Source organism: Cloeon dipterum, chromosome X, assembly GCF_949628265.1.
Source record: "Cloeon dipterum chromosome X, ieCloDipt1.1, whole genome shotgun sequence".
In the NCBI taxonomy this organism is placed as follows: domain Eukaryota; kingdom Metazoa; phylum Arthropoda; class Insecta; order Ephemeroptera; family Baetidae; genus Cloeon; species Cloeon dipterum.
Genome location: NC_088790.1, coordinates 1,791,086 through 1,811,631, shown reverse-complemented (window position 1 = coordinate 1,811,631; position 20,546 = coordinate 1,791,086). Strand labels below are relative to the sequence as shown.

The window sequence follows — 20,546 nt, the reverse complement described above, 5'->3', positions numbered from 1 at the left end:
AATTTCGGAAAATCAAGAACTGATGCAAAAATAGGAAATTGGCATATCATTCGATTCGTCTCGCTGAGCAGATTTGAAAAATGTAAAATTTATTGAGATCCGATCACTTCCCTAAAAAAATGGCAGTTTGAAATTTCATTTGATTTCTAAATAATTCATTGAACAGAATTACTTTAGAACTGCAACAGTAAAAAATGCTTTTTAATTAACTGAAGATCTTGATTGGCATTTTAAGAAATAATATCAGAAAATTTGATTTTTCAGCGTTGACGTTATCAGAGCGATAATGCAAATTAGGTCATTAATCAATTGAAGTACGCTCGATCTAGATTCAAAATCAGTACAGTGTGTCTGGACAATATTATCACCTGCATTATAACAATTGGGGAAATTGGAAATCCGACAACTGGCTTATCTCCAGATCTCCAGAATCAGATTTGCTCGTGGAAAGTGTGACATTTTTCGTTGCAGACGATATTTAGTATCAACAAAGACTGGCGCCACGATGGTCCGCTCCAATTTCCTCCTGGCAGCAATCGCTGTCTACGTCATAAATGTACAGGAAACATTTTACTATAATTGATTAAAATCAACAAATTGCGTCTGATTCCGTAGGTTATTCCACACAGCAAGGCAGCGAGCATAGAAAATAGAGGTGAGGTTTTATTTCAAAAAGGTGCATGAATAATTGTTGATTTTTTTATTACAGAAACCGCGTATTGGGAATCGAGCGTAGAGGAAGAGGATAGCGAGTTTTACGTGCAATTTACGCCGGTGTCACGCGACGAGGCGTTCAAAAGGTGCAAGTCGATGGACATGCATCTCGCAGCCATCACGTCCCAGCAAAAGTGGGAATCGGTCAAATTTTGGCTCCTCTTGAACGGTAAAGAACAAGTTTATTTTTTTCCGGGTTTAAATTGGTCGTAGAACAAAAATTTAGTCACCGTCGAACTCGTCTCATCAAGGGGAACAACTTTTCTGTTGATATCAAAGACGTGGGTCAAATGTCAAGGTCACTAAAATCTAGTATTCGAAATTAAATTCAAATTTTAAATTGACGACTTTCAATTCTGACATGGCCATGTTGTAGAGCGTACAGAATTAGGTTGCGTATGTTAAATTCTGGAATGGTGTTTTCTTTGAGGTTTATTTGTCACAAATAAAAACTACAGAAATCTTGCATTTTCGTATTTAAAAAAAATGTTTACAAGCCCAAATTTCAGCTTCTAATATGGTCGGATTTGCAAAAACCAAATACTGTTTGACTCGTCTTAACCTTCCCTAAATAGCCAAAGCAGTTTAAGGGTGTCAGCCCTTCAACCCCTATTTTAAACCCTAAAAAACATGATTTTTTTAAATTGTCATATTTGCACACACTACCCACGGTGTTCGACTCGGTATGACCTCCACTAAATATCTGAAGAAGTTTATGACAAATTGTGTATTTAATTCAAATTCCTTGTGTTAATTCTGAAAAGGCTTTTACTGGGGCTACTTCTGGACGAGCGGAGTGATGGAGTTGGGCGCCAGCAGCTGGGTTTGGGAAAACTCCAAGCAGGAGGTCACCGAGTTCCAGTGGGCGCCGTTCCAGCCAGAACTAGGTTCGTATTCTTTTAAAAGCGAGAAGTTGGTTGGAATAAAATTAAAATTAATTGAAATCAGATGGAGATGATGAAAGACAGTGCATTGGCTTCACCGTTGAACTCGGCGGCTGGTACGTCTTTGACTGCGATCACGAAAGACTTTCATTCATCTGCGAGAGATGAGACTGATATTAATTAAATTATTTTAGATACTAGAAATATTAATAATTGGTAGTTTTACTTAAAAATAAATCCTGTCTGTTATCAGCATGCGTGAATCAGTATAGACGAATGTTCTAATCTAAAGTTTCGAGACGATATAGCTTATCTCGTGATCTAAGAAATATGCTCTTCGCGATTTTGACACAATTTAAAGACCGTCTTTGACGAAGTTTCTAAGCACACGAATCGATTCCTGAGGGTCGAATTAGGGAAAATGAATGTTTTTTCCGACCAAAATGTCCATCGCGACGTGCCAATTTTTTTCCCCGCCAAAACAATATGAATGCGAGAAGTGCGAATGCGTCAGAGCAGGCTGGATTTGACAAAGAAGTCGATAGTAGAGGCGGTCTCTCTGCAAGTGCTCAAACCAACTCTGACGCATGCGCAGTTCTCGCATTCATATTGTTTTGGCTGGAAAAAATTATTCGTCGCGCTGGACGTTTTGGCCAAAAAAAAAATATCCACTGATTTAATTAAATTCATAAATTTTTAAAAAGTATGTCTCCTTGCTAAATAATACTTGAAAAAAGGTCGTAATCGGTTTTTAACACTCACTTTTTCAATCTTAAAAATGTTAAAAAACCATGAATAATTAAAAACACGACTATTTTCTATTGTGATGTAAGAGATGATTCTAAAAAATGTTTCATGGTGCGATTCCCGACATTTTTATACAATTTAGATTACAGCTCCTAACTTCTTTGAGTCTTTTTTGAAAATTACGTGATCACAGGCAACTTCCACTATTACCATAGACACAATGTGGTTTTGGCGCCTAAAGTGATCGAACGGATATAATAGTTCCTGCAAGCTGCAGAAAACTCTCGCAGTTGCTACGCGAGGGCAGCACATCTATCACCGCTACTCAAAAATGAAAAACGTGCAAGTACTAGTCTAATGGACATGATGGCAACTCGCATAGCCATCACGTCCTAGAAAAAGTGGGAATCGGTCAACTTTCGGCATTTTAAACGGAAAAGAAAAATTTTACTACCGAAACAAGGCTCTACTGATAAAAAATATACAATTTTCGAAATTAATTTCAAATTTGAAATTGAAGGTCAAAAAGTTTTTAAATTTTGACATAGCCATTATATGTACAGAGTAAAAAATCCTAAAACACATGATTTATTGCAATTTTTCATGTTTGCACTTCACTACACAACGGAGTTGAGTGTTTATCACCCTGAAAACCCCTTCAGTTCATCATGGGACGTGGAGACGAGTATGCAGTTTTTGCAAATGGAACAATTATAGAGCCCCAGATTTGTTTAAAACGCGCGGAAATAATTATTTCGACTCTAAGGAATCGATTTAAACATACGAAAATTTGGATTCAGTGCGAGCCTTTAAATTTAAAGTTTCATCTTTAAAATTTAAAAATATGTCAATCTGTTGGCATGTCACTAGCTGTTTACTGAGGAAACTAAAATTCATGAATAATCGACAAAGATTCAAAATTGTATATCAATCGATTCGTATTTTCATGCAGAGTCTGCACACCAAGTTTCAGAAAGATTGGGCACAAATATACCCATTAAACTCAAATTCTCAATTTATTTTTCCTGTTTAAAAAATAAAAATCTGTAAATCATGACGAAATTTTCCACTGTAATAAAAATTAAAAAATAACCATTTTTTACATAAAGAAAGAAGGAAATTTAATATAGAAAAATGTATTTAATTCAAGTTTTGTCTGCCTCGCAAACGAAGGGTGCGCCGCGTGCGCATTCTGCCAGGTCAAGCCTCAGGTTGTTGGGTGGCGAGCCTTTGGCCCCTGAGAAGGTGAGCACGACGCACGCCTGCTTGGCTTTCGGGCCTTGTTTTTCTTGTGTTTGGCGCTCGGCCCACGGCAGCCAGTGCTCGAGCAGAAAAGACTTGGCCCGGTTGGCGCCGCACCACGTGTGATTCGTCCAAACCGACGCCGCCGCCGGACACCCACTCGCGAATCCGTTCGCGAACATTTTCCCCGCTGAGCGATGCTGGACTATGTAATCAAATTTACAAATTTGTTCAAGACAATACAGCTGGAGAATGCAGAGACACTTTAAAACCAAAAAAGCAGTTTTAAACGATTTTAAAAAAAAGTCAAATATAAATTCAATTCAATTTAATTTTACTCGAAATAAAAAGATTTTTGTATAAAAGGTACATCAGATCTTGATGCCCTAAAGTGTACCTTGGTTGAAACTAAAAATATTAGGTTGAAACGGTTGATTTTACTGGAAATGCCTATTTTACAGGAAATCAATCTTTCCGATTTTTTTTAAGTCAGGGTTCTAAGCCATCTGCTTGAAATCTGGGCAAAATGAAGCAAATTCCAGGAAGCAAAAAAATCGGTTTATGCAACTTTTTAAATCCTATAATATCTTGAAAACAACAATAACTGTGCTAAAAAATTTAAATATGTGATTCTACAATACAAGGGGCACATTTTGGCATTTTTAAACTTGAAATTTTTATTCTTCGATATTTCATGAATTTTTAACTTAACAGTCACGTTTTGTGGCCTTTAAGTTTTCCAATGATTACAAATTACTCAGCATTGTTTGAACTACATTTTAGATACCGAAAATTTCAATTTATCTCAACCAGAAGCCAAGTTACAATCGTTTGAAAATCTGAATTTTAAAAAAATCCCGAAAAATCGTAAATTTTGATCCCCTGTAAAATAGATATATCTTTGAATTTAAACCTAATATTTTAGGGTTGAACAAAAGTAAACTAATATAGCAACACCCCCACAAAATTTAATCAAGATCTGAAGAGCACCCTCAACTTGATTTGATTTTTAATATAAATTTTTATTCAACTTTTCCAAAAAGCGAATTAATTTGACTGCCTAAAGTTGACAGGCACTTTTGAAAAATGATATTCCGCGGAAAATTAGTAAAAAAAGAAGTGTCTCTCAATCCTGGAAATGATTAAAATAGCAATTTACATGGAAGATTTTGAACGATGCACTCGACTTCCTGAACATTTACAGGGTCCCAGGGCTTCATGTTGTTGAGCGCGCACGAGTGCAGCGAAAAATCCCAATTGTTCTGTATACAATTTTATAAGAAAAATTCAGGGTATTAAATTTTATTGAATACCGAGACAGCTCGCGAAAAGAAAATGTTTTTTCCGCACAATCTCGTCGTGGTTACACTGCCTTAAAAATCAATTGATTTAAAATAAAAAATATATTGCTTTGAATTTTTATTAATACCCATGAATTTATTTGTCGCAGAAATCGTCCTTCCCTTTAAAAGCCAAAAAGATTAGTTGTTTGTTCTTCCAAATTGATTTACCGATTCGGTGTCTTTGCTGACAAGTGGACACACCAAGCACTCATCTTCAGGCTAATATCAAACAAAAATTGAAGAGGGAAATTCTAAATAATTAATTGACGATGTGTCTGAGCACACCAGTCGCTTCGTGAGGGTCGAATTATAGGTAAAGTGGATATTTTTTCTGTCCAAAAACTGCAGCACGACGTGCGAACTTTTTTCCTGCCAAAGCAAAATTAATGCGAGAAGTGCGCTTGCGTGAGAGCTGGCTGGATGTGACAAAGAAGTCATTCGTGCAGGCGGTATCTCTGCAAGTGCTCAAACCAGCTCTTACGCATGCGCAGTTCTCGCTTTCATTTGTTTGGCGGGAAAAAAGTTCGCACATCACGCTGCACTCTTTGGTCGGAAAAAATGTTCACTTTACCTAATTCGACCCTCAACAATCGATTGGTGAGCTCCGACACCTCGTGTCATAAACAGTCGTTATCTTACAGAGATGTGAACGATTTCCTCTCCTGTGACTCGGTCATACTCGCAAGCGGTCATTGTCTCGTTGAAAAGTCCCAAACACCGAGCAATGCACGTTTGCACCAAACCGAAAGTGCATTTGTAAAGGTCTGCAATGGTAATTTTGTTTCAATTTTCTGAGAAAATGGGCGAGGAAAAATATTTAGGGAATTTATTTTCGCCTTAACCTTATTTTGAGTAGATTTACATATAATCTGTACCGGTCTTAGTGTCGAAATGCATAGAAACGGTCGTTCTCGGGCAAAAGACGTCTATAACCTGACAAATAAATGTTATTTTGACACAAATTATACTTTAAGACCTTAAAACAAACCATTAACGCAAAAACTAGAGAAATTAATCCAACGGCCATCCCTCTGACAGCGGGAACGCAAGTTTGACTGATGGCGAGAGTGTCGATTTTCTGTTTGGCATGTTATTCTTTTTCCTATTAATGACACACAACAGAGAGAGGAAGTGATGAAATCCCAGCGGCCGTCACGGCCCAACAAAGGAAGCAGGGCACTAGAAATTTGTGTTAAGGACAGATTTATGGCCCGGTTTGTTTTTTTTATTATATAATAAAAATTAAATTTTTATCGAAAGATTTTCAATTTTGCGGGTTTTACGGGACATTTTAGGCTGATTCTGAGAGTGAAATTACCAATTTTGAAGAGTAAAGGTATATGCGTTGAGCTCCTCTCGTAAAGCCCGATATAATGAACTCCAAATTTGAGGTCATCGGTCAAGGTCAAATGTCACCAAAGCTCATTTTCGGAGATTTCAGGGTGTTGTTTTGGAATTTGAAATTTTTAAAAATCAGAAACGTCCCTAATAAGTGGTGTCAGGGTACATGTGAACTTGTGTGAAAATTTCAAGGTGGTTTTTAAATTTTGCGAGCGCCAAATCTTGGGTTTTTTAAGTGTCAGAAATGCAAAAACTAACCACCGTTCGACTTGAATCCACTTTCTCTGGTAAGCTGGATGGTTTTCAGGGTATGCTCACCCCCACCCATCAACCCCTATTGGCCATAATTTCATCCCCACGGCGCAAAAAGGATTTTTTCCTTCAGGTTAGAGTGTGATTGAAAATGCATACGTTTTAAGCTTTATTTATTTCATATAAATTTGATTTTTAAATATTATTGAGATTCTTCAATTGGCATGATTGATAGGTAGTTGTTTGAGATGGTTCCGCCAAATCTAATAAAATTAATTCAAATTAAATATGAATATATTTTATTGAAAAAGAGTAAATACCTGGGTGGAGGCCGTGAACGCTTCTTCCCATGCAATAGCACACGAAATGCTTCACATAGAGCACAAACATGCAAGAAATGCAGCTAAGACCGCACAGACCGAGCAAAGGAATGAAAATATCCGAGATGAAATCCATTCTGTGCTCTATATCGCTCCAACTCTGGGAATGTCAAGCTTCTTACTGGAGTTGAGAACCGACGAGACAAATTAAATAAGAGATAAAGAAATGTGTAGAGAGTAAGTATTAGACCTAAACGTTATATAATCACTTTCTTTGCCAAGCGTTTTATCAGCAATCATGGTTTGAATAATTTTACGAATCTTGAAGCAAAACATCATGACTGGTTCGATTTTTGAATGATGGTAATTCTTTATTTGTTTTGGTAGGACGCGAGACGCGAGCTTTAACATAATACATTTTTGAGCTAACAAAAACGTTTGCGTCATAAGTGATTAGTCAGTTTAAAAAACTACTAAGTATTTCATGAGTGTGTTCCGAGCATCGAATTACTCAAACATAATTAAATAAATAATACAAAATTCCGAAGAAGGAGGATCAGAATTTAGGAAATTGATGTTTTTTAAAGACCGTCTTTGACGAGGCATCTGATCACTCCAATTGATTCTTGAGGATCGAATTAGGTAAAGTGGACATTTTTTCCGACCAAATAGGCCAGCGCAACGTGCGTAGCCCAAGTAGAACTTTTTCCCGCCAAAACAAAATGAATGCGAGAAGTGCGCATGCGTCAGAGCTGGCTGGATCTGACAAAGAAGTCATTTTGTACAGGCGGTCTCTCTGCAAGAGCTGACGCATGCGCACTTCTTGAATTCCTTTTGTTTTGGCGGGAAAAAAGTTCGCACGTTGCGCTGGACCTTTTGGTCGGAAAAATATCCACTTTACCTAATTCAACGCTCAAGAATCGATTAGTAATGTGCTCAGAAACTTCGTCAGAGACGGTTTTTAATAAATAATTGTTTCCCAGAGTGGATGAAATGTAATAATTATTTCAATAGGTAAGCGCGTACTGAAGGTCTAAATATGGAATAAACGCTTTTCCCCTTCTTTCAGAGAGAAACTATTGGTGCGTCATCTCAGAGCATCTCTCAATCACGCGTTCGAGTAATTACCCTTTTTACTCTTTTTTATTACTGCTGCAAACGTAATCGTAAATACTTACAAGGAAACTCTTACCATTTGAAATATTTCCAGGACTTAGAGGAAAATGGCCAAAATTATAGATTTAAAAAACATCTTTTGCCCAATTAAAATAAAATTTTGTATTTGAGCAGTGTTTGAAGACACGAATCGACGTAGGGTTCGACAAACTAAGAAACGAAACAAAAAATGAGCCGTAGATAAAGTTAAATAAATCAATTACATCCACAAGTACAAACACTTAAAAAAGGTTATCTCATGCACAGCAAGGGGAATTTTGATGGATCGGTGACAGGTCGTTTCAGGGGTGTATAAAAGGTGCTTCGGCCGAAAGCTCCTTAAAAGCCTTTAAACTATGAAACTAATAAATTTGCTTCAAAAAATTTCACATTTTTAACAAATTTTCTGTGCATTTTAAGCAAAAAGTTTACTTGTTCTGAAAGAGAGTAGTAATTTGTTTCATTGAATATAAAGTAAATATTTTTTGTATTTTTATTTCCTTAATATTTCGTTAAAAAACCATGCGCGTAAGCAACCCAATCGCATATACATTTATTATACATATTACGACGATCAGCGAAAATTCCGCGTAAAACGTTTGTATAAATGAGCGCGCGCGGCCGCTGTTTGGCGTCACACATTTTACGACCGCAAGCCAGCAAGAGAGCGAGCACCTAGACTGCAGTCAGGGAGCGGGTTTTCCTGGTGAGCATTAGCGATAGTTTATTGCGACAGAACCCTTCGCAGCGCCGAGATGGAGAACCCTAGCGCAACCAGGTCAAACAGCCCGGTGACGCACTAGGCCCGAAAAATACCACGTGAAAAGTCAATGCTTCGCTTCGCCTCATTGCTTCTCACAATCCAGGAAGAATAATTTTAATCCGAATTCAGAAAATCTAGTCGCAAATCATTTTTAAACTTCTTTAGTTTCAAAGTAATCTTTATTATGGTTGGTTATTTAGTTAAAATTACAAATAATTAAAAAACTAAAATTTAAAAAAACTGTCATTTTAATGATTTTATCGATTTACAGAATTTTAAACACGAGACTGGTAAATATAGGTGAATTTTGGGAAAATGAAACTAAATTTAGAATACCTCGAGGTCTAAAGAAGCTAGAACATCAAACTTGGAGCCAAAAGATGCCTATTTAGAAGGCCGTCAACTGATGTATTTGCATTTTTCCTAGGATTAATTTTTTGTTAATTTAAAGTAAAATTTGGGTTACATCTTTAGCCGAGCAGGTCAGAATAATAAAATTAAAATAACGCGAATAGCTTATTTTCCTTCAAAACATCCTAGGGGTCACCCCCGAGGTCAGAAAAGACCTTAAAACAGGCTAGAATACAAAACCTGGCGTCAGGGTAGCCTTCGAGCGATCGGTAGCCACTTTTATCGACAACTGACGGGTTCTGTATTGTTTCGATTTGCAAAAGATGCACACCGTTGGAATTGCCAGATCAAGATCTTTCAGAATATGCCAACTCAACCCTTTTGGAAGACATCAGCCTATCTCAGGGTACTCAGGGCGTTTTCTGAAAGCTTTCAAAATAGGTCAAGCTGCGCATTTTCTGGAAGCTCTTGACTTGGCCGTTTCAATATGGTCTGCAAATGTAACCAAGTGCACAGATACTTTTGGCTCAGAAAAAAATTGCCTTAAATTCCACAGCCCTATCCAGAAAAAAGTAAAAATTATTTTATTGTGCCTAGTCTATTTCCAAAATGAAACTTTGAATTATTTTTCTATTATAAACCGGTTAAAAATCGGGGTTTTCCGCAAATTATTAATTTAAAATTGAAAAGGCGACTAGAATTGGCGACCCGGCGATGAAAAGAGAGAAATTCCCATTGTGGCCGCGCCGCGAGAGCAAGCTGGGAGTCGGCGGAGGGAGGAGGGGGACCGAGAAAAGGATCGTGGTGGCCGCGCGCGCGTTTTGTTTGCTCTCATCATTTCATTTGCGGCCGCGATCGAGAAATGAGACGCAGCAGCGCTTGGCTCGCGTTCCTCGTGCTGGCCGTCGGCAGGACGGCGGCGATGCCGGCGGCGCCGCCGCCAAGAATGGACAAGTCGGCAAACTTCGTCCAACTGCTGCGCGAAATGAACCAGACCAACGACTCGGATGCTGCGGTCCAGGAAGCCGACCAGGCGGTGAGATTAAAATTAATTTAATTTTCTGATTTTTCCGAAATTTGACAAGAAAGTTTTGATTTTTTCCCAATTTATGTGACACATTAAAGGCAGGATAGGAGCGATTTTTCATATTTATTCTCAGGATCGAGAGAGTCACGTTAATGCGGGGACAGTGATTGATGATTCATTTCCACCCGCAACTAATTATTCCGCTCTTTGTCGCGGTTGTTGTGGCGACGTTGGGGGGCCTTCTCGTTAAATTCGTCGGTTAGCGAGTGCCTTTTCAAAGAATATCAAACACTCATCCTTCATCTTCCCATTTAAATTTAAATTTAGTTTTATAACAAGAAATACTTATTTTTAATTTAATTTCTAAATAGAATTGCCACTTGCCCAAGTTTAAATATACTATATTTTTTAGAAATGTATTAAAGATATATTCAACGTCATATTTAAAGCTTAAAAATTTCTCTTTTTAATTTTGTAATGAAATATTTTTCGAAAAATTAATTAAACAATTTAAACCATTTTGAACATCACGTCAGGATTAATGCGGCAGCCACAATTATTTCAATTCAATTATGTTGATTTCCCCATAACAGGTCAAACATTTAAAACACCAAGGACCAGTTTCAGGATTGTCATTCGGCAGTTTTGGTTTTATATATGAGTTTAACAGCTTTGAAAACCTATAAAAGACACCGAGTTCGATGAAATTGAACATTTTTTTAATCTTAAGGTCACTTCAGGGACAGACCCTGCAGGTCAATTTCAACCTTCCTAGATCCGCCCTATGCTCGACCTCGAGCCGGTTTTTAATTTTCAAATTCAAATTGCAGCTAAAATATCGCGATCACACTTTTGAAACTTGTGCAGAATTTCACGGGCTACATTACAGCCCTGAAACCCGAAAAAATCGAAGGGGGCAATCACCCCTTAATTTTGAATTTTGCGTAAATTGACCATGACCTTCGACCTGCGCATTTTTCATAAATTGAAAAGTTGTTCAAAATCGAAAACTAGGTTGGGGACCGAAAATTTCAAGGTGATACCTCTACACAGTCAAGAGCTATCACATTTAATATTGACTATTTTGGATTATCCAAATTTTATTTTCCTGCCCAATGAAAATGTCGCCTTTGTTGAAAATCGCAAATTTTGAGCCCCTGTAAAATAGGCAATTTTTTCCTTTGACCTGGTATTTTAGGGGTAAAGGTTCACTAGGACGAATTCTCCACCAATTAACATTTGTTATAAATAAATCATGATTTTTGTTTGATAATAATTCCAGTTGAATTTTCTCCAAACTTTCGGCTATCTGGATCAAAGCAACCTAAGAATCGCCAATTTCTACAGCGGAGATGCCGTCGTGAATGCGATCAAACAGATGCAGAAGTTCGGCGCCATTCCCGAAACGGGCCGATTGGACAATGCCACAGTCAAGGTATTTTATTTTGCACATTTCCAGTCCCCGTCGCCGCCTCGAGATTATTCTGTATTTTCGCCTCTTGCAGTTGATGCACACGAAGAGGTGCGGCGTGGAAGACGTGACCCGCAAAAGCGACCCCGATAGTCTGCAACTGAGGTCGCTCACGGGTCACAAGCAAAACTCAAGGAGCCGCACCAAACGCTTCATCCAGGGCGCAGAGGGGTGGAGGAAAAGAACAATCACTTACTTGTGAGTCAAAATGCCAATCAGCTTTCTCAATGCTTGTTTCTTCTCTATATGCTTCTACAAAAAAGTCGTAATTTGATCTCCGAGGGTTTTTAAAATCGAGAAAAATCCTGAACTTTTGCAAAAGTTGAAAAATGAGCAGCATGCGATTTTTCTCACTGAGCAGATTCCAAAAATGTAAAATTTATTGATATCCAACCACTCAGGTTTTTTTTCATTTCCCTAAATTCCTGGAAAATCAGTTGGAAAAATCGACTTCATTTTAATTATTTTTGAAGACTCAATTTTATGAAAACCTCATTTGAAAAATATAAGCTGCTAAATTGCTACACGCATTTTTCCCAAAATTATTCGGTTGGAAATTTTTGGAAAATCATCAACTTATGAACGTCACACACCGTTCGATTCGTCTCTCTGAGCAGATTCCAAAAATGTAAAATTTATTCCAATCCGACCACAATAGTTTTTTGCTTTCCCCAATTTCCCGGGAAAGCAATTTGATAAATTGACTGGCATAATATCGTTTTAAGAGCAAAAATGAGGCGTGATATTCCGATTTTTTTTTTTAATGAAAACTGCTACAAGTCGTTAAATTTCTTCTCGTGATTTTCCCAAAGCATCTTTCCGCTGGAAAATGTTTAAATTATCATAAAATTTTCCAAAAGTATGATGTTACCCATCATTCGATTCGTCTCGCTGAGCAGATTTCAAAGATGTAAACATTGTTGAAATCCAATCACTTCAGTTATTAGCTTTCCCAAATTTCCGGGAGAAGCCGTTTCAAAATTTACTCTATATTTCCAGCAAAATGAAATTTAAAATATGACTTTAAACTCACATACATAAAAAGCCAGATCTACTAAAAGTCTTTAAATTTTTACACGCAATTTTCCCAGCCACTTTTGCGCTGGAAATTTTTGGAAAATTCACAAACTTTTCCTAAAGTTTGAACGTGGCACGTCATTCGATTCGCCGAGTTAAGTGTATCGAAATTAAAATATTACGGCAGTTTAATTACGGAAGAGGAGTAAGAAATTATTTGAAAAACTTTTTTTGTCCCTTTATTTAAGTCAACTACACTTTTAAGTGAGTGCGTCATTGCGATTTAATTGAAACAGTGTGCGTGCAGCTGCAGCAAATAACAAAAATTTGACCCTAAGTAATATCTGTGCGCACTCGCTGGCTCGAATTGCAATAAAGTGTCGTGTCTCGTTGCTGATGCCCTGCTCCAATTGACCAACACTTTTTAACTTGAAATCCGCAGCATTTCCAACTGGAGTCCGAAGCTGAGCGAGCAGGTGGTCGTGTCGGAAATGCAGAGGGCCTTCCAAGTGTGGGCCGAGTACGCCAACCTCAAGTTTGTCCGGGTCAACAGCCCCGACGCGGATATTATTGTCGCCTTCGGCCGCGGACCGCACGGTGACGGGTATGGAAAAAATTATTACTAATGCGTTAGTTGCACTTCTTGCGGTTTAAAGAATATATATATGTCGAAATAAATATATTTTTTTTTGAAACTGCATAATAATTGTGAAAATCAGTGAAACTTGCCGTTCTCACCAGTTGCTTTTCGATTTTAATGAACCTGCGCTGTGATTTAAAAGACTAAATCATGCTGCTGTGCATTCTGCTCCTAGAATTATTATTTCTTTGGACGTTTTTGACGTGTTGTATGAATACAAATAAATGCACACTAAACTAAAAACAAAAATCAGCCCAGGAATTCGCCGTAGAAACGTCGGAAAATATTTATTTAAAAATATAGTGGTTTTCACGATTCTACAGCGATTGGCTTAGTTGATTTTAGTTTTCAGCATATGTCAAAAGAAAAATAATAAGTAGTGAAGAATGCGCACAGTGGTGTAGCATTGAGTCTCAAATCGTAGTCAAATATAGTGTCGTGCCTAAAAATCCAAAAAATTTCAAATCGCACCTCACGCATGTCCTTTAAATTTATCTCATTTTCAGATACTCATTCGATGGCGAGGGCCTGGTTTTGGCGCACGCTTTTTACCCTTACGAGTTCGGCTCCTTTGGCGGCGACATCCACTTTGACGACGATGAAAAGTGGAAACTCAAGCTGGACGGCCCATTTGATGACGGCAAGAGTTTTTGTTGCCTTTTTCTCTCTGATCGAACTAATGGTCGGTTTGTAGGCGTTGATTTCTTTTCCGTGGCCGTGCACGAGTTGGGTCACAGCCTGGGTCTGGCGCACTCGCCCGAGAAGGACTCGGTCATGTTTCCATACTTCAAGGGCTTCAACAACAATCCCGCCAGACTCGCCTACGACGATGTTCTCGGCATGTATCATGTGTATGGTGAGATAATTTTTTTCTATCATTTCATTTATTTCTTTGAGAGTGTTGCTGAGAGAACGATAATTCCACTTAAAACAGTCAATATTTAGCAATTTTCTATTGAAAAATACAGCCAAAAAAGTTTTTTGTGGACAGGGCCCGCGGGAATTTTGTAATGAAGGTGGGGTTACCCGGAAAATCAATAAAAAAAGGCGTGGTAAATTACAAAAATCTAAAAAAAATCGTTTTTAAAGTGAGAATTTCGAATTGGGAGGCGAGGTTTCCCAGAAAAGTAATATAAAGAAGGCGTGGCACGTTTATTAAAAAGCGCGGGAAAATAGTAGAACTTAAAGTTTTATTAACTATTTTTACTAGCGGAAATTTTGACGGGGAGGCATGGTTTTCTGAAAATATACACAGGAAAATCATTAAATTTGACACTTCCACCGAGGAATTTTAAATTGGGGGTGGTGTTCTCGGGAAAATTAGATAAGAAGGCAAAAGGCACGTGTTGCCAAAAAGCGCGGAGAATCATGAAATTGGACGCTTTTACTCGGAACTCGCGGGAAATGTGAATTTTGGACGTGGTTCCCCGGGATATGTATAAAAGAGGGCGTGGCGTGTGTTGCAAAAGCGCGGGAAACCTTTCGTTATAAACGAGATTTTGAACCTCCAAACCTGATATTAAATGATTATATTACAGGGTTTTGAAGGAAAATTGACTTTAAAAATGTATCTTATAGTAATTTAACACCAAAATCAGAAATTGAAAATTAGGGTTTTACATGATCCTTTACCATAAATCCCGTTCTCACTAACAACAAAAATTACTTTTGATGTATTTTGTAATTTTTCTATTTCAGAAAAAAACTTATCCTGATTAATTTTAATCCGCGCTTGTTATTTCAGTGAGTAAAAATTTGCCTGAAACGGACAAAACCGAAGCTCCAGATAGGCAGAGTCCGAGGCCAACGACAACGACAGCGCGACCGACGACGACAAGGCCGACGACTCGTCGAATCCCTGGTTATCCTAGTTATCCAACAAGGCGGCCGTACATAACAACGACCACGATGAGGACGACACAAAGGCCGAGTTTCGTGCCGACCTACGAAGGGGACTACGACACGGTGACCTCGCACAGACAAAAGTTCGGCTCGTCAACGCCGATCGGAGGGAGAATGACCGTGCAGTCGACGGAGAAGACGAGCAGCTCGAGCACCACGCACCGCACCGCCACCGAAGTCGTGGCGCACGATGACGACGACGACGACAGGCAGCGCCCAAATAAAAATAACAACACCATCTGCGACGGAGCAGTGGACACCATCGCCTTACTCAGAGGCGAAATCGTCGTTATTAGAGATTCGGTAATTATCTTTTTTTTTATTAATATATGCAAATAGAGCGTATTTCGGAACGGGATTTTTTTCTGACCCTAAATTTGAGTTGCTCAGAGTCAGAAACCAGTAAAGCGACACCTTGGTCGCGAATTTCTGACGATATCAGAATTTTGATCTTCAGGGTCACGTCAGGGTCGGGCCCTGAGAGCTGAACAATTTAAAGGTTACCAGTTCAAAGGTAGATCGGCTTTGAACCGAAATTTGCACTTTTAACCTTAAAAACGGTGGAAGTACTGAGTGCACGTGACAAGAATTTTACGGGCTACCTTTTAATCCGGCATAAATCACCCCGAAAAATCGAAAGGTCGAAAAAGGTGACCTAAAATTTTTTCAATCAAAAAGTTGTTCACGTTCAAAGGTTTGGTGGATTTGCTAATTGAGCAATAATTTTCCTGTATTTCCAGCTCGTGTGGAGGCTCTCAGACAAAGGAGTGACCCTGGCAGGTTATCCAGTGCCTTTCCGGAGGCTTTTTTGGCAGCTTCCTGATGAGGTGACCAAAATCGACGCCATTTACGAGAGGCCCGGTGACAACACAATCGTCATCTTCTCTGGCAAGATTATTTCTATTCTTAAATAAGCGACAGATTTTATTTTAAACTCGATCGCCGCAGGTGATAAATATTGGGAGACTGACGGAAACAGGCTTTCGCCGAACTCACCGAGATCTCTGACCTTTTTGGGCCTGCCTTCGTTCGTGAAGAAAGTGGACGCCGTGCTAGTCTGGGGCAAAAACGGAAAAACCTATTTCTTTAGTGATAAATACTATTGGAAAATGGACGACTCGCTCTTTATGATGGAGCAAGGCTACCCGCAGAAAATCACCGAGAGGTGGAGAGGCGTTCCAAGCAACATCGACGCAGCCCTCACTTACAGAGACGGTATGTTATAGCACAAATTCATTAAAATGTTTTATTTAAATTCGGGTATCCACAGGAATGACGTACTTCTTCAAAGGCAAGCAATACTGGAGGTTCGACAACGCGGAAATTCAAACCCTGCAAAAATATCCAAAGTCTTCGGGAAGAGATTGGTTTGGCTGCTCGTGAAACGATGAAAGAGCTGATATAGTATTGTGAATTTTAGACAGTTCAGTGTAATGAAATTTTTAGAAAATCGGTAGATTTTTTACCCATTAAACATGATTTGGGTTACACCTGAGATAAAAAAGGCATTTAGACCAGGTAAGAAATCGAACCCTGGCGTCAGGGTTGCCTTAAAGGCTTTTTGATGACGCCTGATGGGTTTTGCATCGGTTCAAATTGCAAGATTTGCACACCGTTGGAATGTCCAGGTCAAGAGCTTCAGAATGTGTGCAACTCGATCCTTCTGGAAGACATCAGGGCATCCTCAGGGTACTCAGGGCGTTTTCTGATGGCTGTCAAAATGGGTCAAGTTGCACATATTCTGAAAGCTCTTGACCTGGTCATTCCAACGGTGTAAAATTCTTGCAATTCGTACCATTACAGAGCCCTTCAGGTCGTTAGTGGTTTGAGGGCTACCCTGGCGCCAGGGTTCAATTTCTTATTTCTTCTGATGGTGTTTCCGACCTCATAAGTTGCCCTAAGCATATTTGATAGTCAAAATCAACCTATTGGGCAATTCAATTTAAAAAAACGTCCTATGGTTGGGCAGAAAATAATTATTACATTGAAAACGTCTAAAATTCACAGCCCAGATTACAAAACTGATGCCAAATTTTTTGTAGTGTTAATTTTTTATATATAATAAATAATATTCAGACTTGAGATTTATTTTATTTGAAATTCAACAAAGTATCCAGCCTTTGCTTTAAGGAACATAAAACAACTAACTAACTGCAACATGCCTGAGGGTTTGGGTCCATTCCGGATCTCTTGGTAATAGTCAGTCTTGTGAACTCCTCCGCAACCGTGGGGTGAATGCCAATCGTGTCCAGCAGCTGCTCCATGGTGATCCTGCACCTGAAAGAGCAAATTAATTGAACAAATTTAATTTGAATTGTTGAGACACTCACTTCATGGCAGCAGAAAAACCCTGGATTACCTCGCCGGCGTTTGGACCGACGAAATGCATTCCTAGCACGGTCCTCGGTTCTCTTCGAAGGCAAATCACTTTAATGTAGCAATTGGACATGTCTTTTTGCGGAATCGGGAATTCCGTCGGCTTGTAAAACGCGTGGTAAACCTGCATTTCATCTTTAAATTTAATAAAATTTTAATTAAAATTCTCGCATTACCTCTAGATTCTCTGGTCCATGTCTCTTTTCAGACTCTTCTTCGCTTAATCCTACGAAGCCATATTCGAGGGGAGTAAAAACAGTGGTAGCAACGTTATCGTAGTCCATCAGAGTTTTGTCGTTGCCGAACATCCGCCTGGCCAGCAGTCGGCCCGCCTGCACTGCTACCGGCGTCAGTTCTGGTTTCCTCTGCGGCAAAAATGCACAATTCAAATAAGTTTTTCGTTTTACATGAAAATATTAAGCAAGTTTTACGAGTTTAACTAGGAAATTACTGTTTAAGTTTATGAAAATTAAGCAATTTTGATATTGAAAAATACGATAATTGGATTCTCTGTGAAAAAAAACCTCTGAAAGAAGGCAAAAGTCGCGGGAAATTTGAAATGGTTCTTTAAAAAATTGAAAAGAAGGCGAGGCACATCTCGTAAAGCGCGGGAATATTGAAAATCTGCTTGATGATATTTAACTGAAATCTAGCGGGAATTGAAATTAGGGCGCGTTTCCCAAGAAAAATATAGAAAAAAGCGTGGCATGTCCTGTAAATGTCATGTTTTTATAGAATAACCACCAAAATTTTGAAATGTGGGCGTTGCTTTCATGAAAAAAATTGGAAGAAAGCGTGAAAAGTGCTACTAAGTGCGGGAAAATCTAAGAACTCAACGCTCCCACAGTAAACTCTGTAAATTAGAAAAAGGGACGTTTGTTCACCGAAGGAATAATAATTACTAAATGGAGGCACGCGCGGGAAAATCGAGATAATATGTGAGGTTTATAATAACCGTGAGAATTTTGAAAAAGTGGTTCTCTTGAAAAGAAAATAATCAAGGCGTGGCAAGTGCTGCAAAGCGCGGGAAAATAAATAAAATCTTGACGTTTTCTCAGAATTCTCGCAGAAAATTGGAAACGCGAGCCTGGCTTTTCGGAAATTTACAAAAAAGGCGTGGCACATTTAAAAAAGGTGCGACAATAATAGTTTGTTACAAAAGTTTTTCAATTAAAATCCCAATACATTCATCAATTTCCTTTTCATGCCCGTAATCAAATTTGATTACAAAAATAATGGCATATCATGCAGGTAGGAGCTAATAAATACTTACATGTAAGACATCTCCAACAGCGAAAATATTTGGCACGTTGGTTTGTTCATTGGTGGTAAAGATTTTTCCCGTTTCTTTATGCGTTTCGACGCCGGCCTTTTCTAGAGCGAGTGAGTCTGTGACTGCTTTGCGTCCAACAGCGAACAAAACCGTGTCAAAGACGTCCTCTCCTTGTCCGGAGCCACCATTGGCGCCAGGTGTCGTGTTCCACTTGACCAAAATCCGTCTGTCCGGCGTCTTGCTCAACGATTCGGGCACGCACTTGCAAATGAAGTTGACCCCTCGGCCTTCCATTTCGTTGACCACCATGGAGGCCATTTGTTGGTCAAAGCCTCGTAGGGGCACTGACCTCAGCATCACTGTCGAAGGGTAACCAAAGCCGTTCAAGAAGCCGGCGCACTCCAGACCAATATCTGTGAGGAAAAGGCTAAATTTAATTTACAGATTTTAAAATCAAGGCTTTGGTAAGAATAAAGGGATGTGCAAGACCAATTTATAACTGTAAAAATTTGAACAGAAAAAATGAACAAACAAAGCATTTGAACAAATAGAATTAGTTCTGTAAGTTCTGTTTGTTTGCAAACAATCAAATATTGCACATCCCTTAGAAAGAGAAAAGAATATAAAACGCACATCCTCCTCCGACGACCAGAGTCTTCCCTGGGGGTTTCTCGAGGCTGAAAATATCATCGCTGCTGATTCCGAGTTCCTGAGCACCAATTGCAGTCGAGTATTTCGGTCTGGCACCAACGGCAACCACCACGTTTTTGGTTTTGAGCAAAACTTCTTTCATATTGTGCAGAGTGGCGACAACCGTATTTGCGTCTGCCAAGCGTCCCCGACCGTTGACATACTCAATTTTGCTGCAATTCCCAATAAAATTTTAAATAAAACCAAAATTTAAAATTAAATCCTTACTTGTCCCGCAGAGACACCCTCGTGACCCAATTCACCGACTTGATATGGTCCTGGACAGCGTCCCTCATGGCCAGCCAGTCGATTTCTGCATTTCCGGGAATTCTCCAGCCGAAGGAACGAGCATCCTTTTCACGCGTTAATTATAAATCTGAATATTAGAGCTCACCTCGATTGCCTCGCCAAGCAACGACGCGTGATGCATCAGTTTCTTCGGAATGCATCCAACGTTGACGCAAGTGCCCCCGAGACCCCATTTGGTGCTGCGGGGCGATGGTTGCACGTAGTCCAGCACAGCCACCCTCGCACCCTGAGCAACTGCTTCCTTCGCACAGGCGAGTCCGCCTGAGCCGCCGCCGATGACAACCAAGTCATACTCCAATTTTCCCTCTTAAAATTTCCATCAGTCTATAAATAGATTATGTAGTTTGCCGAGTGACCGGAATTTCAAACCTGTTGAAAATGTCCTGAATGACGACGAAATTCGATATATCTTCTTTACACTGCGTTCCGACTGTCTTCCAAGGGACGCGGCAAAGGATTTTGTGCATATCTTCAACACACTCATTGCGATTTTACCCGGACAATCAAATGTCAACACAGAAACACACACGAGGTAGAGGCAGAGGCCGATTACGCAACCCGCAGCGCCAACAGCTGTGTTTGTTAACAGAGAAAAGTGGGTGGGGCCAAACTCATTGATCCAGACTAGCGCACGCACTGCTTCAACGAGAAGGAATCTATTGTAAGAATTTCCAACTCGCTCGTAGGTAGCGCGTCGAGCACTTTTTCCTTGATCAATGAGATAGTTAG

At 39.2% G+C, this 20,546-nt stretch overlaps 3 protein-coding genes across 4 annotated transcripts; 2 read left to right on the top strand and 1 right to left on the bottom strand.

Annotated features, from left to right (window-relative positions):
- The first annotated feature begins 222 nt into the window (after positions 1–222).
- LOC135946455 (uncharacterized) lies at positions 223–1,811 on the top strand. The gene is made up of 5 exons (XM_065494671.1): positions 223–556; positions 616–655; positions 710–883; positions 1,479–1,601; positions 1,663–1,811. Exons 1-5 carry the CDS (start codon positions 506–508, stop codon positions 1,764–1,766), a joined length of 492 nt encoding a protein of 163 aa, XP_065350743.1. The 5' UTR covers positions 223–505; the 3' UTR covers positions 1,767–1,811.
- Positions 1,812–9,914: 8,103 nt separating this feature from the next.
- LOC135945904 (matrix metalloproteinase-2-like) lies at positions 9,915–17,251 on the top strand. Of its 2 annotated transcripts, XR_010575469.1 has the most exons (11): positions 9,915–10,148; positions 11,422–11,574; positions 11,645–11,808; positions 13,070–13,231; positions 13,774–13,907; positions 13,962–14,123; positions 15,012–15,472; positions 15,910–16,057; positions 16,118–16,384; positions 16,440–16,687; positions 17,017–17,251. XR_010575469.1 is itself a non-coding variant. In XM_065493849.1 (10 exons), the coding sequence occupies exons 1-10, from the start codon at positions 9,975–9,977 to the stop codon at positions 16,550–16,552; spliced, it is 1,938 nt and encodes a 645-aa protein (XP_065349921.1). In that variant the 5' UTR covers positions 9,915–9,974; the 3' UTR covers positions 16,553–17,251. The 2 variants fall into 2 exon arrangements, 1 of the variants encoding a protein (XP_065349921.1); XM_065493849.1 differs by having other exon boundaries at positions 16,440–17,251.
- On the bottom strand, positions 17,241–20,361 carry Trxr1 (Thioredoxin reductase 1). Its single transcript, XM_065493850.1, has 8 exons — positions 20,187–20,361; positions 19,903–20,123; positions 19,737–19,861; positions 19,452–19,681; positions 18,819–19,231; positions 17,722–17,910; positions 17,500–17,669; positions 17,241–17,446 (listed from the first exon to the last, which is right to left on the bottom strand). Exons 1-8 carry the CDS (start codon positions 20,299–20,301, stop codon positions 17,317–17,319), a joined length of 1,593 nt encoding a protein of 530 aa, XP_065349922.1. The 5' UTR covers positions 20,302–20,361; the 3' UTR covers positions 17,241–17,316.
- Positions 20,362–20,546: the final 185 nt, after the last annotated feature.

What these genes read in the sequence shown, in the direction of transcription:
- LOC135946455 (XM_065494671.1), top strand. Translation starts at nt 506, where the DNA reads ATGGTCCGCTCCAATTTCCTCCTGGCAGCAATCGCTGTCTACGTCATA. An exon ending in AGCGAGCATAGAAAATAGAG is followed by an intron (nt 656 to 709) that starts GTGAGGTTTTAT and finishes TTTTTATTACAG; the next exon opens with AAACCGCGTATTGGGAATCG. An exon ending in ATTTTGGCTCCTCTTGAACG is followed by an intron (nt 884 to 1,478) that starts GTAAAGAACAAG and finishes AATTCTGAAAAG; the next exon opens with GCTTTTACTGGGGCTACTTC.
- LOC135945904 (XM_065493849.1), top strand. Translation starts at nt 9,975, where the DNA reads ATGAGACGCAGCAGCGCTTGGCTCGCGTTCCTCGTGCTGGCCGTCGGC. An exon ending in AAAAGAACAATCACTTACTT is followed by an intron (nt 11,809 to 13,069) that starts GTGAGTCAAAAT and finishes TGAAATCCGCAG; the next exon opens with CATTTCCAACTGGAGTCCGA. An exon ending in GGACGGCCCATTTGATGACG is followed by an intron (nt 13,908 to 13,961) that starts GCAAGAGTTTTT and finishes GTCGGTTTGTAG; the next exon opens with GCGTTGATTTCTTTTCCGTG.
- Trxr1 (XM_065493850.1), bottom strand. Translation starts at nt 20,301, where the DNA reads ATGAGTGTGTTGAAGATATGCACAAAATCCTTTGCCGCGTCCCTTGGA. An exon ending in TGCTTGGCGAGGCAATCGAG is followed by an intron (nt 19,862 to 19,902) that starts GTGAGCTCTAAT and finishes ACGCGTGAAAAG; the next exon opens with GATGCTCGTTCCTTCGGCTG. An exon ending in CTGTTGGAGATGTCTTACAT is followed by an intron (nt 17,911 to 18,818) that starts GTAAGTATTTAT and finishes TTTTTGCCGCAG; the next exon opens with AGGAAACCAGAACTGACGCC.